The 16,275-nt window shown below is 45.3% G+C and overlaps 2 protein-coding genes across 3 annotated transcripts in view; one reads left to right on the forward strand and one right to left on the reverse strand.

The window, feature by feature from the left end:
• The window catches only part of TGFBI (transforming growth factor beta induced), a 110,603-nt gene that overhangs the window by 11,170 nt on the left and 83,158 nt on the right, over positions 1-16,275 (forward strand). The gene's annotated exons all lie outside the window — the stretch shown is intronic.
• On the reverse strand, positions 1,448-9,368 carry LECT2 (leukocyte cell derived chemotaxin 2). The gene is made up of 4 exons (XM_002710106.5): positions 9,100-9,368; positions 6,703-6,799; positions 4,266-4,411; positions 1,448-1,726 (listed from the first exon to the last, which is right to left on the reverse strand). The coding sequence occupies exons 1-4, from the start codon at positions 9,143-9,145 to the stop codon at positions 1,560-1,562; spliced, it is 456 nt and encodes a 151-aa protein (XP_002710152.2). The 5' UTR covers positions 9,146-9,368; the 3' UTR covers positions 1,448-1,559.

The raw sequence follows: 16,275 nt of genomic DNA on the forward strand, positions 1-16,275 counted from the left end.
TCAAATCCAGGCACTCCCATATGGGATGTGTGCACTTGAAGCACTTGCTGGCGTTACCTGCTGGGCCACAGTGTCTACACAGTGTTCCATTCTGTAACTGTAACATACTTTGGCCATCTCACTGCTGGTGGACATTTGCCCCAGGTTTTGCCAAGACAAACAGTGATGTCATGAACAATTTCTGCCTATGTCCTGGTGGACAGTTACATCCATTTCTCCTGCAGTTGAGTTGAACTCATTATATTTTCCTTTAATGTATTGCTATCTGCACATACCAGTGGAGTCACAGGGAGTGTAAGTAAGCCAGCACTTGGAATGCTGGCATCCCATACTGGAGTGCCGAGTCAAGTCTTGGATCCTCTGGTTCCTATCTAGCTTCCTGCTAATGTGTACTGGTGGCCCAAATGCTTGGTCCCATGCCACCCATATGGGAGGCCTAAGTGGAGTTCCAGGCTCCTGGCTTCAACCTGGCCCAGCTTTGGCTGCTGTAGGCATTTAGGGAATGAACCAGGATACAGAAGATTCTCTCTCTCCCTCCTCTCTGTCTCTTTCTCTCTCCCCTCCTCTCCACCTCTGTCTCTTTCAAATAGAAGCAAAATAAATATTTAAGAAAAGAATACAGTCATTCTACTGGAATTTTCTGTATTCCAAAGAATTTAAGGAAAAATCCACAAAAGTTTCCAGAAAGAGTAATTTAGTCATTTCTTTCTGACTTACTGAAATCCAGGGAGCCAGAATTATGCTGAGTCATAATTTGAATATTTATATGGTCTTCTTTCCTCTTGGAACCTGTTATCAGCATGATTAAGGCAGAGGAATGCAGAGCTGTCCAGTGTGGTGTAGAAATAAGCAGCTATAATATGTATACAGCTGGGTGAGCCCACCGACTGGCCCCCTGGGCCACATCCTAGAGAGAGGCCGACCTCTCTGTTTCTGGTCCTCCCTGGAATGCAGCCTCAGGGGCACGTAGGGTCTGGTTGCATGGCCTGCCATCCCTGATTACCAGGAAACCCGTGACTCCCCCGGGAGCCTGGAGCATGCAGGTGAAGATGTACAGGGCCCTTGCCGTCCACATGGGCGGCTCACCCCCCAGTGTGACAAACCCACGGACGTGGCTGAGAGTCTTCACCACCTTAGCTCAAAGGAAGCCTCTGACTTACTGAGCCGCTGTTCGTGAGGTGTCTGCTGCTTCTAGCGTTTTACCCACTCCGCAGCCCTACCGTCCAAACACCTCCGCCTTGCTCTCCTTTCCCAGCAGAAAGGTGGCAAGTTTCAGAGGTGTCAGAAATGCAGTCTGGACCAGCTCTAATGGGCTTGCTTATTTGTTCTAGGTCTTCAGGAGTGAGAAATCTAAAAAACCAAAACCACCTCAGATCCCGTGGGTGACAGAAAGATCAGAGAGCCCCGAGAAATTCGTTCACACCCAAACATCAAAGTGACAATGAACTGAAGTCTAAATGCTGCTTTATTTCTTGCATGAATCCTTGGGAAATAACGATGCACGGCTGGGTTTTTAAGAAGACAGCTTCTGTTTTGGAGGTCTGGGCCTCGTCGCCCAGTTAGAGGAGCGCGGTGGGGTCGCTCCCGTCGCAGTTCTCCACGTGTACGTGCGATTGTATGCCGGGGTACACTTTCTGCAAGGGCAGCAGGGTCCCCAGCTTGTCTCCCTTTCTGATAGAACCTCTGTACTTAATTGGCTTGATGTAGAACATTTTAATACAGAAACCTAAAAAAAATAAGCATTATTATTTATTCTCTGAGCTTCTGGAGCCCTAAGTCAGAAATTTAAAAAATAAAAACAGGGGAAAAAAAAGAAGTAGAGTTGAATGAACTCCGAGGAGAAATAGAAGGAAATGACAAAATCGTATTTAAAAGAAGACTGACACTTGCCAAAGGGAGAAAAGAGTCTAATGAAAACTCAGTAAAAACAATGAAGAATAATAACAGGAAAACACCAAGTAGCTGGAAAATCGGCCCAGAGTGATGTCAGCTGCAAGACGATCTAACAAAGCTATTAGACTTTAAAGATGAAGGAAGATGGAAATCACCGTGGCAAAAACAGACTTTGCTTAGGATCCAAAGAACTAAAATAAGCAAGGACTCGCCAAGAAAGGTAGAAAGAGAGTAAAATACAGTCATTATAATATGACAGTGTTGGGACTTAGTATATGAGTACTATCTATAAATATAAATGGGCTTATCTATTTTAAAATTTCCCTACTGGCTTGAGAAGCAAAACTCAATTATATGCAGCAAGAAATAAAACACAATGATTGAAAGGGCTAAAAGTAAAGAGCCACACAAGGTTTGCCAACCAAATGGAGGCAATAATAAGACATTAATGGTTATGAACCTGTTACCTAACAGTGGAATTCAGGCCAAAAAGCACTGATACGAGGCTCAGGAGGACAACATATGATGGAAAAGGCCACAATTCTCAATGAAGTTATAGCATTTTCAATTATTCATGCGCTGTGAGCACAGAAGCCAGTTATATAAAGCAGAGACAACAGGAGATGCAAGGAGAAAGGCAGGAAACCACCAAAAATCAGATACACACTACTTTCAGAACAAGCAGCTCAAGTGAGGAAGAAAAAAAACGAAGGTTATGACCTTGTCCAAGACAGTAGGCATTCACAAATGAAGAATTCTGTGCTAACAGTTTCATCAGTCATCAGGGATGTGCAAATTAAAACCGTGATGAGATGCTGCTGCACACTCGGCAGAACGGCTGAGATAAAATGGTAAATAGATGACACCAAGTATTGTGTGTGGAGCCAGTGGACCTCCCACACCCTGCTGGCTGAAGTGTCGATTGAGAAACCCACTCAGGAAAACCGTGTGGCACCATCTGCACCTGCGACCCAACAGTTCCATCCCGGCAGCATTCTGCCAGCTGCTGAGCAGGTGATGCCAAATGTGAAGTAGCCATAGGGCAGAATCGAGGTTGCACTGGGCCCAGTGTAAGTCGGTCCTTGTGAAAAACTGCGGTGCTCAGCGGACTGATGGCCTGCGGTGGCCTTTTACATCTCCAGGAATTAGTGTCAGTTTTGATGGGGGACTTTGCCATATCATTTGGTGATGAAAGTAAGACTCTGATTTGCCACACCTAGCAAGATTTCTGTCTGTACAGATCCACTAAGGCTGTAGTTGGCTGCCCACGTGTTGAGTTCAGGAGTCACCATGGTAACCTGTCCAGTGCCGTAACTCTCCAAGTGTCAGGTGAACCTGATGACTGCTTCAACTCTGGTGTCTGCTAAGTGGTGGTGCTTCAGGGGACCCAGTGCAATCGCAGCAGTTTCTGATAGTATTTTGGGCCCACAGAGGACAGCCACCAAGTCGCTCCTCAAGGACTTGGGGGTCCTCACAAAGTGACTCTCCCAGGCTGTGCGAGGACAGAGCCCTCTACCCCACCCCCAGTGGATTGCATAACTACATTAATAGTACCGTAAACTTCCCAATAGCAATTTCAAATCACCTAAAACGGGGAGCCGCCCAAATCGTCCACACACAGAAGAGGTATGTGACGGGACACTGTATCACTGTGAAGGTGGGTGTGGATGAGCCCCACAGCCTTGCTGTGAAAGGAAAGGGAACCCCCCCCCCCAACAAAGAGTGCATTCTCCTTAATTCTATCCTGTTTACAAACAGACAAAACTAACATACAGTGTTATACATTGTGGTTTTTCTTGCTGGCAATAATGACTGGAGGTTAGTGTGAGTGTCCCTGGGGGCTGGTAAGGTTCTGTTTCCTGGGCTGGGGGCTGCTCACCCAAGTTTGTTCACTGTGGGAAAATTCATGGAGCTGCACACTCGGCATTGTGCCCTATTCTGTGAGTGTGCTACCCTTCAACAGAACGGAAGCAGCCACCCACCCCGTTCCTGGAAGACCAGGAGCCCTAGCTATACCTGGAACATAGAGGCCTTTGAAAATATTTCATATTCAGGCGTGCAGAAATGCCAGCATTCATGAACTGGAGGGATTTTGGTCATGGTGAGTATTTCTGAAAGTGACTTTGTTTATAGATTTTTCAGAGGGAAACCACATAGGCCACAGGAAGGGACCCTGGCAGTCAGCTGTGGGTTTTGGTGGAGCCTGTGCATGAAGCAGAAGTTGTCAGGGTGCTGGAGCAGCTTTGAAAATGCTTGGAATTTTCATTGTGGCTTTGAGAGAAGCAGAAAAGTTGTGTGTATGGAGCCTGCATTAAGTAAGCATGCATCAGCACCTCCAGGCGGCGCCCCAGGTCCGCCCATCACCCCCTTACCTCTCCCGGAAATCCGAACACCATTGTTGATGGCGTTTTTGGTTTTGTATGGTTTCTCCTGGCCCACAATGGTTCCGGTGAATGGCGCCAAGACGGTAGACCCATCAGGGCACAGGACATCCACACCAGGGTGAGGCCTCTGATTTCTAGGATGGAGACAGGCACAGACTGAGAGGAGCTGCCGCGGGGAACTGCGTTTTCTAGGAATGAGGAGTCAGCCTGCTGTTCCCAGACTGGGGTTCCACAGATGAGACTGCCAGAGCATGCTGGCATACCTCACTCTGTTTAGCCCCATTTTGTTTGTTTGTTTGTTTGTTTTAATTTAAGGTCTGTGGGTTGAGAGAGAGAGCACATAGGAGAAAGCCATCTCCTGTCTGCTCATTTGCTCCCCAAATGCCTGCATGAGTTTGATCCATGCTGAAGCTGGGAGCCAGGAACCTGCTGCCCCCAGAGTGTACCTTGACAAGAACTGGAACTGGCAGCAGAGCCAGGACTCAAACCCAGGTACTGCATGTGGAATGCAACATCCCAGCTGTCCTCGATCGCTAGACCAAACACCTGCCCTGCTTAGTCCAGGTTGGACCTCCCTCTTTCTAGGTAGTAATAAGTACGTTGTAAAGACGAAAGCCTTTAAAATAGTACTTGGTGGCCGGCGCCGCGGCTCACTAGGCTAACCCTCCACCTAGCGGCGCCAGCACACCGGGTTCTAGTCCCGGTCGGGGCGCCGGATTCTGTCCCGGTTGCCCCTCTTCCAGGCCAGCCCTCTGCTGTGGCCAGGGAGTGCAGTGGAGGATGGCCCAGGTGCTTGGGCCCTGCACCCCATGGGAGACCAGGAAAAGCACCTGGCTCCTGGCTCCTGCCATCGGATCAGCGCGGTGCGCCGGCCGCAGCGCGCCGGCCGCAGCGGCCATTGGAGGGTGAACCAACGGCAAAAAGGAAGACCTTTCTCTCTGTCTCTCTCTCTCTCTCACTGTCCACTCTGCCTGTCAAAAAAAAAAAATAGTACTTGGTATATGGTAAGCCTTAAACATTAGCTATTATTATTTCATGGCATTTTAGAGAAGGGAGGTAGTCCATGTAAGTAAATGTTATAAATATCTGAATCTTGACCCCCTTCAAGACAAATTTGCAAATAATTCTTTGTATGAAAACCTAAAAGTATCCCTTGTTGCCCTAGTCTAGTTTTCTCTCCATGATCTAGAAAAGAAAGCAGTGTTCACCAAACATGGTGTGTCATGCAGGGAGTGGTGCCCCTGGGCCTACGGAAGTGGATGCAGAAGTAGCAAACAGTTATGTAGTGTGAGGTCCTCAGGCTTGCCTGTAGCCACCCCTCAGCGCTCGCCTTATTCTTCCACAGCTGTCGCTGTGCCTGCTCCTAGCAGCCTCCTTCCCCTTCTCACAGGCTCCTGCCTGAATTAGGGGACTTCAGGAAGTTCTTGGAAGATAGAATTAAGACGTTTATGTAGAAGCAAAAAAATTGAAACCCACAGTTTTTTCCATAATATGCAGTTTTCGTGAACTCTATGAAGATGCCTTGTGTGCTGGGAGTTCAGTTTTTTTTTTTTTTTTTACACCTAAGTAAGCATTTCATTTATTTTAGTACCATCTTCCATGAACTTTTTAAAGTATCTTCATACATGTAAAGTAACGTGGACCAGGTTCCAAGTGAAGAGCCAGGAAGACATCATATAGATCAAGGGCATAAACTTAAGCAAACTGGTTGGAGTCTTAATTTTGGCCATTCAGAGGCCGCGTTTACGTGTTTTCTGTATCTTAGTCCTGTTTCAGGTACTGGGGCTGCTTTCCAAGGGGCATCTCACGCACATTAGGGTGCAGACCAGTGATACGGTTGGCCACGTGGCTGTGTGATCAGAGCAGCAGTCCCAGGGTAAGGCAGTGGTTACTGAAACTTGGTGAGCGTGTCCTCCACTATCTGGAGAGACAGAGGTATTCTCTCATGTGCTGAGGGCCAGCCTCTAGCAGTCCACATCCAGAGCTCGGGTTAGTAATACCCTGGTTTGGAGGGAAGAGAATCCAGATGCCTGAGTTCAAGTCCAGCCTTTGCTGTCTCCAGCTGTGCTTCTCAAATCCCTTAGCCCTTTGGTGCCTCGTTCCAAGTTCCCCTTGAATAAACTGCAATGGGAATGTTTGGTTTTACCTTTGGAAAAGCCAGATGAGCTAAGTCAATATAAAGACTTTGTGAGGGAAAAGAACATTGGTTCCCTTCTTTTTTCCTTATTCCATGTTCTGTCCCCAAATCAGAGCTCACATTTGAAGCCAAGTTCTCAGAGTTGTGGCAAAGGCAGGAAGGTATCTGGATGCACCCCTGGGTCCTGTTGTCCCAAGGGATGTGTGAGCTCTCAGGAAAGCAGGGCGAGGACACTGAGGGGAGGGCTGAGGATGCTGAGAGGGTGATGGCCGTTTGTGACCCCCATACCTTTGAGCAGAGTACTGTCCGCAGCCGTGGCTGTCGCATGCCCGGATCTCGTTGGAAGACTTGCCAGCACATATACTCGCCCATGGCCCAGCCAGTGCTAAACAGAGAAATGTGAGAGCCTCAGATATTCCCAGTCTCCGCTTGCCTCCTTCATCTCCCAGTGAATCCTGAAAAGCCTGCTTTTACTGTCGTTTTCCCATCTCTGTAGTTTTTAGAAAGGTTTTCCCTACAAAATTTTGCATGATTCAGATGTAAAATTGACTTTTTCCGTGGCCACAGGATTCTGTTTTATAACAGAGCTTTTGCAAATATACTTATTTATAAGCATTCACCTTCATTGTTAAACATTGTTTGAGTTTACTAATAAGTGATGCAATGCTTCCGATTCTAGCTTCCTACTAACGTGTATCCTGGCAGGCAGCAAATGATGGCTTAAGTACTTGGGTCTTTGGGGCCAGCGCTGTGGCATAGTGGGTAAAGCCACCGCCTGCAGTGCCAGCTTCTTATATAGGCACTGGTTTGAGTCCGCGCTGCTCGTGTTCCAATCCAGCTTTCTGCTATGGCTTGGGAAAGCAGTAAAAGGTGGCCTAACTCCTTGGGCTCCAGCACCCATGTGAGAGACCTGGAAGAAGCTCCAGGCTCCTGACTTTGTATTGGCTCAGCTCTGGCTGTTGGTGACCATTTGGGGAGTGAACCAGCAGGTGGAAGAGCTCTCTCTCTCTGCCTCTGCCTCTCAAATACATAAATAATCTTAAAAAAAAAAATACTTGGGTCCCTGTCATTTACATGGGAGATCCAGATTAGATTTTAGGCTCTTGGCTTAGCCCTGGCTGTTGTGGCTATTTGGAGAGTGAACCAGCAGGTGGAAGATCTCTCTCTCTGCCTCTTAGACAAAATGAAAATAAATGAATAAAAATTTTTAAAAAGCAAACGAATCAAATATCCTAATTCAAAAGTAACTTTGAAGTGCTGTTTTATGATTAGTCCTAATGCTCAAACCCCACCAAAATGTTTGAGTTAAAGAAAGAGGCTCTGGACTGGCCAAATTTATTGAACACTAAATAATCTCCTTCATATTTGCAGTTATGGAAAAGGAAGATTTTAGAAATGATCAGAGGCCGGCGCTGCGGCTCACTAGGCTAATCCTCCACCTAGCGGCGCCAGCACACCGGGTTCTAGTCCCGGTCGGGGCGCCGGATTCTGTCCCGGTTGCCCCTCTTCCAGGCCAGCTCTCTGCTGTGGCCCAGGAAGGCAGTGGAGGATGGCCCAAGTGCTTGGGCCCTGTACCCCATGGGAGACCAGGAGAAGCACCTGGCTCCTGCCTTCGGATCAGCGCAGTGCGCTGGCCGCAGCGTGCCAGCCGTGGCGGCCATTGGAGGGTGAACCAATGGCAAAAGGAAGACCTTTCTGTCTGTCTCTCTCTCACTATCCACTCTGCCTGTCAAAAAAAAAAAAAAAAAGAAAGAAAAGAAATGATCAGAAAGGTCGAGGCAATTTAGTCTGTAGTGAAGGAGAGGTGAGGAGGGAGTGGAAGCTATTCTGAAAAATCACAAAGAGGAAAACCTGGAGGAGTGGGCTGGCTCTCGCCCCATGCCTTGTGCGAGCTTTAAGTGCGACTTGTCTCTCTGGTGTGGTACACATTGACAGGTGCTCATTTGAATTACATTTCCTGGTTTTCCAGTTCACAGGGAGATACGGGAATACTACTTAAAGTTCACAGGAAATGGAATTAAAAGGGAAGTTTGGGTGCAAATAATTTTTGAATTCCATTCATATTTTCATCACACACTTTTTCCAGCAACCTCTGGGAGACCCTTTATGCAATTAACCAACTTAACCGTTCACTTTGAAACACATCAAACAAGCAAAAACAAGACGCTGCTAATTTCCTCACTGATTTAATTTAAAGACACTTCACCCTTCGCTAACGCACGTGCTATGAAGGGAAGCCACAGGGAATGTCCACCAGACATATTAATGTCCTTGTGAGAGGTAAGGTTCTGGGGTCTCCTCCCTGGGGGCCAAGCTTCATGATCAACTAGGATATGACCACTCTTGCAGCCAGTGTCTCTCCTGGTCACTGGTCCATCCCTGGGCGCCTGAGAGTCTGCATTGTCTTTGCTGCATTGATTTCTGCAGGAAGGATCCCCTTGGTCCTGACCCACAGCAGCCTGAAGCCAGTCCTTACACAGAACCTCCGAGTCCTCCCTCTCATTGCCAAGCACATGCAGGTGGGAATGACTGAGAGACCCCTCTCCCCAGCGTACCTCTCTACTCCGTGTTTAGTAATCTGATCTACGGGTTCTGCTGTCCTTGTGCTATTAGAGACCCTAGAATCTTCCTCAAAACCAGGTTTTACAAGTCAGCCAAACTTCTAGAACTGTGCTTTTGACTTACCAGTGGAAATGGAAACAGCCAGAAGGAGAAGTCTTGTGGAAAACATCTGGGTTTTGCCCCCGGTGTGTTTCTTCCTCTAATTAGAATGGCCCGCACACTCTTTGAAGAACATCCAAGTTTGGATGAATATTTCTGGCTATTTTGCCTTAGAATTCTGCACCTCTCTTCTCTTTAATTTAGTCTGAGACACAGAAAACATAAGAGAATGGTGCAAGTCTAATACTCTGTGGTCAGCTCTCTGAGTCCATGTAGGGTCTGTGCAAAGCCTTTGATCCGAAGGAGTCGATTTCACTGGAAACACTGACTAAATATTAACAGGAAATGATCAGGCCAGGTGCAGCTTGATGGTCTTTGGGGCTGTGGTTGGTAGGCCAATATCCATGTGAATGATGGTAGGTTTAGTACCATCTGCTCGTAGGTCTTTTTCATTTTAAGAATTTATTTTCACTTTATTTTAAAGGCAGACAGAGAAACAGAGCTTTTCGTCCTGGTTCCCCCTCAAATGCCCACAGTAGCCAGGGCTGGGCCAGGGCCAAAGCCAGGATCCAGGAACTCCATCAGGGTCTCCCACCTGGGTGGCTGGGGCCCAAGTACTTGAACCATTACCTGCTGCCTGCCAGGGTACATGTTAGCAGGAAGCCGGATCAGAAGCAGTGTGGGCGGGTTTCAAACCAGGCCCTGTGTCAGGGAATGCAGATGTCCCAAGAAGTGTTTTAACAGCTGTGCCAAACACCCATCCCTGATAGCAGATCTGCCTTTCAGTTCTTGAGCAGCACATATTTCAGAAGAGAAATGATCGTGAGTAATGTATGACCCTTCAAAGTACAGTCTTCAGTATACCCATTAGGTTGCTTTTGATTATCAATTTAATTACATTTCATCTGTGTCCTACTTATAAATTACTTTGATAAAATTACATTTATTTCATTTGTGTGATTTTAAGTGTTTGCTTGTTTATCATAATGAAACATTAACATTCAAAGTCTCCATTAATAGGGGGAAGATAGATTATGATATGGGTGTATGGTAGAGTATAACAACTTATATGAAGATCGTTTGTATGTACTAGCCCAGTTAGATCTCCAAATATATTATTGAATTAAAAAGTAGCCTTTAGAATGATACGTACAGGATTATAGCATTTATTTGCATTTTGAAAACAAAGTGCGTATTCATCTTCATGATTCTTGAGTTTGTGATAATGATACAAAACAAAAAAACCACATAGACCAAAGTTAGGATTACCACTTTGGTCTCCCTCTGGGAAGGCAGAGAAGAGAGAACCAGGGAGAAATATGTAGGCTGCTTAAACTCTAAAATATCATTTCTAACTCAGAAAAGATCAGAATCAAATATGTAAAAATATTAATTTCAGAATTATTAGTTACATGGTTTTTATTTTATTCTTGGTGCGTGGACACCCTTGCTAGTATTTGCTGGAGGCAGAAGGGACTTTCCCAACTCTTTATCTGGGGTTTATGTGGCTTTAATGATTATTTATTTACTTATTTTTTTAACTGATTTGAAAAGCACATTATCTATCTGTCTAGACAGGGAACGAGCTCATGTGCTTGTGTTTGCATAAATGTTTGAAGAAGGCCAGCGCCGCGGCTCAGTAGGCTAATCTTCCGCCTTGCGGCGCCGGCACACCGGGTTCTAGTCCCAGTCGGGGCGCTGGATTCTGTCCCGGTTGCCCCTCTTCCAGGCAAGCTCTCTGCTGTGGCCAGGGAGTGCAGTGGAGGATGGCCCAAGTTTTGGGCCCTGCACCCATAGGACACCAGGATAAGTACCTGGCTCCTGCCATCAGATCAGCGTGGTGCGCCGGCCGCAGTGCGCCAGCCGTGGCGGCCATTGGAGGGTGAACCAACGGCAAAGAAGACCTTTCTCTCTGTCTCTCTCTCTCACTGTCCACTCTGCCTGTCAAAAAAAAAAAATGTTTGAAGATATTTGTACCTCTGCAGGCACAACTCCTTGTCAATTGTTTTTCCTATGCTATTATTTCTAATAAGCCCTTAGATTTTTGCTAATAGTTTCTCTGTTGATTTTTAAAAAGTAGCTATATTGATTATTCTGATTATATAAGTAACACATTCCTATTACAAAAATTACCCAGAATGTAAAAATAAATAAAACGAATTCCCATTAATATTTAGCGTGTATGTTCTCCTCTTTTTCTTGTTAACTGGTCTCTGTTGTCAGAAATATCCATGCTTTATTAGATATGTGCTGTCTTGAGCATTGCACTATAGAAAGATAAAGGCTAGACTGATAAGTGAGAGAAGGATTAAAGTACCTGGCATGGCTGAGAGCCTCCCTTTGGCTGAGGTCCACAACCATTGTGGTTTTATTTAGATAGGGAAATAACCAGTGAGAGGGTATAGAAATGAGACATTTCTGCAGTAGCTTTGACCTTTGGTTCCAACTGCAGCTTGGAAGCCTTTGGGGAAAGGGCAGGGTCAGTGTGCTTTGCATGTGGTTGTTGGCCTGGGTGACCTAACTCAACCCCTGAGTACCCCCTCTCCCCTGCCGTGTTTCACTGGAAAGGACCTACCTGGAAAGACCAGGCTGTGTCAGGCCAGTGACTTATTAACCTGGCATTCAGAAACCTGATGCAAGTCCAGAACCCCCTCTGCTGAAGTCTGCGTGGTCAGACCAGAGTGAAGGCAGCACTCAGTGGACTCTTGGCTAGTGGGGGCCTTGCTGAATGATGCTAAGTAGGCATCAAAGTCACCCTTGCTGCCTGCCCAATCGCCTGCTCACTTGTGCTCCCTCTTTCTCTCTCTGTGTGTCTTTCTGTCTGTCTCTCTTGCTCTGTCTCTCACATACACACACACATATCCTCTCTACTGATAGAGAATTAATTATAAGAGTGAAAGATTGGTCATTGCTGTTTGGGAGGTGAAATATACAAGGGGGCAGATTTGATTGCAAAAATAATGTAGAGAATACTTGCTATGTTTCCTCCTTTATGGAGTGGTTGACTTATTTTAGAATACAGGAACCTAAAGGATCATTTTCCCCCAAGCCATTACCTTTTTTATTGTATTGATGGAATAATGGATGGGTTAGATTGTGATCCTTACAGTGGGGAGGGTATTTTGTGTGATTGCTTTAAATTAAGTTATAAGCTTAGGTTAAAAGAAAAAAAAAACTCCATCTCTTTTTTGAAACATGTGAGTACACACAGTGCAGTGTCTTGTTGCACGCAGTATTTTGAGGTTGGAGGGATATCGCCAGGAGGATTTCTGTCTAGCAGTCTCCGAGGCAGTGTTACCCACAGCAGGTGGTGAATACACAACGTGTGTGTCATGATCTTCCTTCATGGACCCAAAGCAGACATTACTAATCAGGGAAGTGAGTTGTTCTGTCACAGTGCAGACAGGTCCTCAGCATCTTGCTTGGGACAAAATCTTTCTGAACTGTTAATGTGTTGAAGTTAGCATGTAGATTCATACATACTTGTCATCCCTGGTGGAGATAATTTACCTTACTCCAGAGACTGGGCTTTATACAATGTATGAAATCTCCCACATTCAGAACAGAGAGAGCAATTCAAGTTCATCAAGTTCCTGGAATCAAGTAAATGGACACAGAGATCAATCAGTGGACCAATAGATTATGGGTACCTGATAACTAAATAGATAAATGATAGTTCAATAGGTAGATAATGGATGGTAGCTAGATAGATGATAGGTAATTGATTAGATAGATAGATAGATAGATACAGATCAACAGGGATAGACAGGTAGCTAGATGTGATTTTCGATGGAGATGATTCTTCTATAATCTTAGCAATCCATAGGCGTGAAAGCCAAACAATGAAGAATTTTAAGGGCTTTCCAAACAGCTTTGTGGCCAGGTCTGAATTCTATTTCCTTTCCCACAAAAAAATGGAGTAGAAAACGTTTCCAGGTATCACCAAACAGATGTACAAACCTCTGGCTCCTGGATTCCTTTTTGGCTCCCTCAGGCCATGTGTTTTCAACTGCAGGTGCCTGGAGGTAGGCCAGGTGATATAAGAAGCCACAGGATAAACATGGTGACTCAGGTTGTTGGTGATTAGTTAGGATTTGGGAATAGGAAAAGAGGAAAAGGAAAGACCATTATATATAGTAAACATATGCAGTTTAGGGGTTTTTCTTTAATTCTTCTAACACATTTTAGTCTCTTTTTTTACATTGAGATTTAGGTCGCATACCATAAAATTTATCCATTTAAAAAAGTATGTGGGTACAGACTTTTGGCCTAGTGGTTAAACTGGCAATTGGGACACCCTCATCCCCCCCTGGAGTAGCTGGGTTCAGCGCACGCTGTGGGTCCAGCTCCTGACTAGAGCTTCCTTCCTGTGTAGACCCTTGGAGGCAGAGGTGATGGCATACGTGATCAGGAGCTTGCTACCCATACGGGAGACCTGGATTGAGTTCCTAGCTCCTGGCGTTGGCCATCCTAGCCATTGTGGGCATTTGGGGGATGAACTAGAAAATGAGAGCACTCTCTCTCTCAAATAAATGAATAATATTTAAAATGTGTGATTCACTGGTTTTTTTGTTTGTTTGTTTAGTTCATTAACAAGGTCTGGCAGCTGCTAACACTATCTAATTTCCGAATGTTTTCATCACTCCAAAAGGAAAAAAGCACACATACTAGCAGTCACTCCTCATTCTCCACTTCCCTCAGCCCCTAGAAACTGCTCATCTACCTTTTTTCCCCTATGGATTTGCCTTTTCTGGACATTTCATATAAACAGAATTAAGTACTATCTGGCCTTTGTATCTGGCTTCTTTGAGTTACATAATTTTTCTAGGAGCATTTGCAGTGTTACAGGTAATTTATTCCTTTCTGATAGCAAGATAATGACATTAAATGGATCTACCGCATTTTGTTTATCTGTTCATCGGTTGATGAGCATTTGAGTTGTCTCTGCCTTTTCTGCTGTTACGGATAGTGCTGCTATAAACATTCATGGTTATAACTCTGTGTTGAATTTTTTGACAAACTGTCGAAAAGTGGCCGCATCAGTTTACAGGCACATCAGTCATGTCTAAGAGTTTGACATTTGTTATTATCTATGTTTTTAACTACAACAATCAGAGCAGGTATGAGAGGGCATGAGAGAAATATTCCAATTTCTCTAATGGCTACTTTATTTTTTAAAAGTTTTTTTATTTTAAAGAGTTAGAGAAAGGCAGAGGCAGAGAGAGAGAAGTCTTCCATCCGCTGGTTCACTCCCCAAATGGTTGCAAAGGCCGCAGCTGGACTGATCCCAAGCCAGGAGCCTGGAGCTTCTTCCAGGTCTCCCACATGGGTGCAGGGACCCAAGGACTTGGACCATCTGCTGCTGCTTTCCCAGGCACATTAACAGGGAGCTGTGTTGGAAGTGGAGCAGACGGGACAGGAACAGCGCCCGTATAGGATGCTGGCACTGCAGGCAGTAGCTTTACCTGCTATGCCACAGTGCTGGCCCCTCTAATGACTACTTATGTTGAGCATCTTTTCATATGCTTGTTGACCATTTGTTCATATTCTTTGAGTAAATGTCTACTTAAACCCTTTGTTCATTTTTTCCCAGAAACATTTTATTTAAGGAATACAAACTTCATGCATTTTGTAAATACAGCTTTAGGAACACAGTGATTCTTCCCACTGTACCCTCCTGCCCTCTCACCCAGACTCCCACCCTTCTTCCTCCTCCTCCTCCAATTTCCCATTCTTATTTTTACCAAGATCTGTTTTCGATTAACTTTATACACATATCATTAACTCTATACTAAGTAAAAAGTTCAACCAGTAGTATGAAAAACAAAAAACTGTTCCTTAACAGTCAAGACAAGGGCTGTTCGAAGTTATTACATCTCAAAGGTGTCAATTTCATTTCTATAGATTACCTTTTGGATGCTCTGTTGGTTTTTTAAAATTAAAAAATATTTGAGAGTAAGAGAGAACTATCTACTAGTTCACTCCCCAAATTTCAGCAGTGGCTAATCCTGGGCTGGGCCAAAGCCAGGAGCCCAGTGACTCAGTCCGTTTCCCGTGTGGTGGCTGGAACCGAGTGCATGAGCCACCATTGCCATCTCCCAGGATACGCACTGGTGGGAAGCTGGAGTCCAGAGTTGGGGTAGGAAGCAAACACAGGTACTCTGATGTGGGATGTGGGCCTCTTAGCCACTGAGCTAGATAACCGCATGGCTCATACCTTTCTGTTGAAAACTCGGGATTTTAATATCATGTTGAAACTCCAGAAGTCAGATTTTCTGCTCGCCGCAACTCTCTGGGGTCTGGTGTTGTTGCTGTTTTTATCGTAGTTCTTGGTTTCAATTTTTCTCCTTTTTTAACCTTTCTGAGCAAATCCTGTAGAATTGTATATTCTTCATCATGGGTGGTCATTAGGTGTCTGCTTAGGCTTGGCCATTTAGTGATTAAGCAAAAAATTTCTTAAATATCTGAAATCAGTAGACCTCCCTGACTTTGCTGTGAAGATTCATTGTGTGCTAGGGCCTGTGGTCAGCAAGCTGCCAGGCAGTTCACAGCTCTGCCCAAGCCTTTACTTCCTGCTCTGGGTGCACAGCTCTGGGTATCACACAGCCCTGTACACATCTTTCTCTCTGTAGATTCCCAGGCGGATAAAGGAGCTTTGCAAAGTCCTTAAGGACAACTTGCAGTCAGCTTTTCCTTTTTAGCCCTCTGATTGGTCCTTTGTTTATCTGAACTTTCATCTACCATCTCGGGCAGTGCCGGGTGAACCAACTCTGTGATTATTTTCAACAGTCACCCCCAGGCAAAGGCTGGCTGGAGCCTGCACTGGGTAAGCTCCAAGTCTGTTCAGCTGCACTTACCTTGGAGTGGAGTCTTGGGTACCCCCAGACAAGATCAAATGACGCCAGTCCTTTGGAATGAGATTTTAAAGAGCTCCTTCCAGTTGCTGCCACACTGCTGATTTTCACTGCAAATGTGGACTGGTGGGATGGGATAGGATTACAGTGAGTCAGTGTCACAGAGCTCGCCGTTCTTACCAAGGTTCTGTCACTTTTCTTGAGTAAATATCCCCAGGATTGGTTCCTTTTCAGGGTTCTGAAAAAGCATATTCTGATCATTTCTGCCAACTTCTCACTATCTTTAAGGTGAGAAATTTTTTAAAAAATTATTTTATTTATTTGAAAGGTGGAATTACACACAGAG

Source organism: Oryctolagus cuniculus, chromosome 6, assembly GCF_964237555.1.
Source record: "Oryctolagus cuniculus chromosome 6, mOryCun1.1, whole genome shotgun sequence".
Taxonomy (NCBI): domain Eukaryota; kingdom Metazoa; phylum Chordata; class Mammalia; order Lagomorpha; family Leporidae; genus Oryctolagus; species Oryctolagus cuniculus.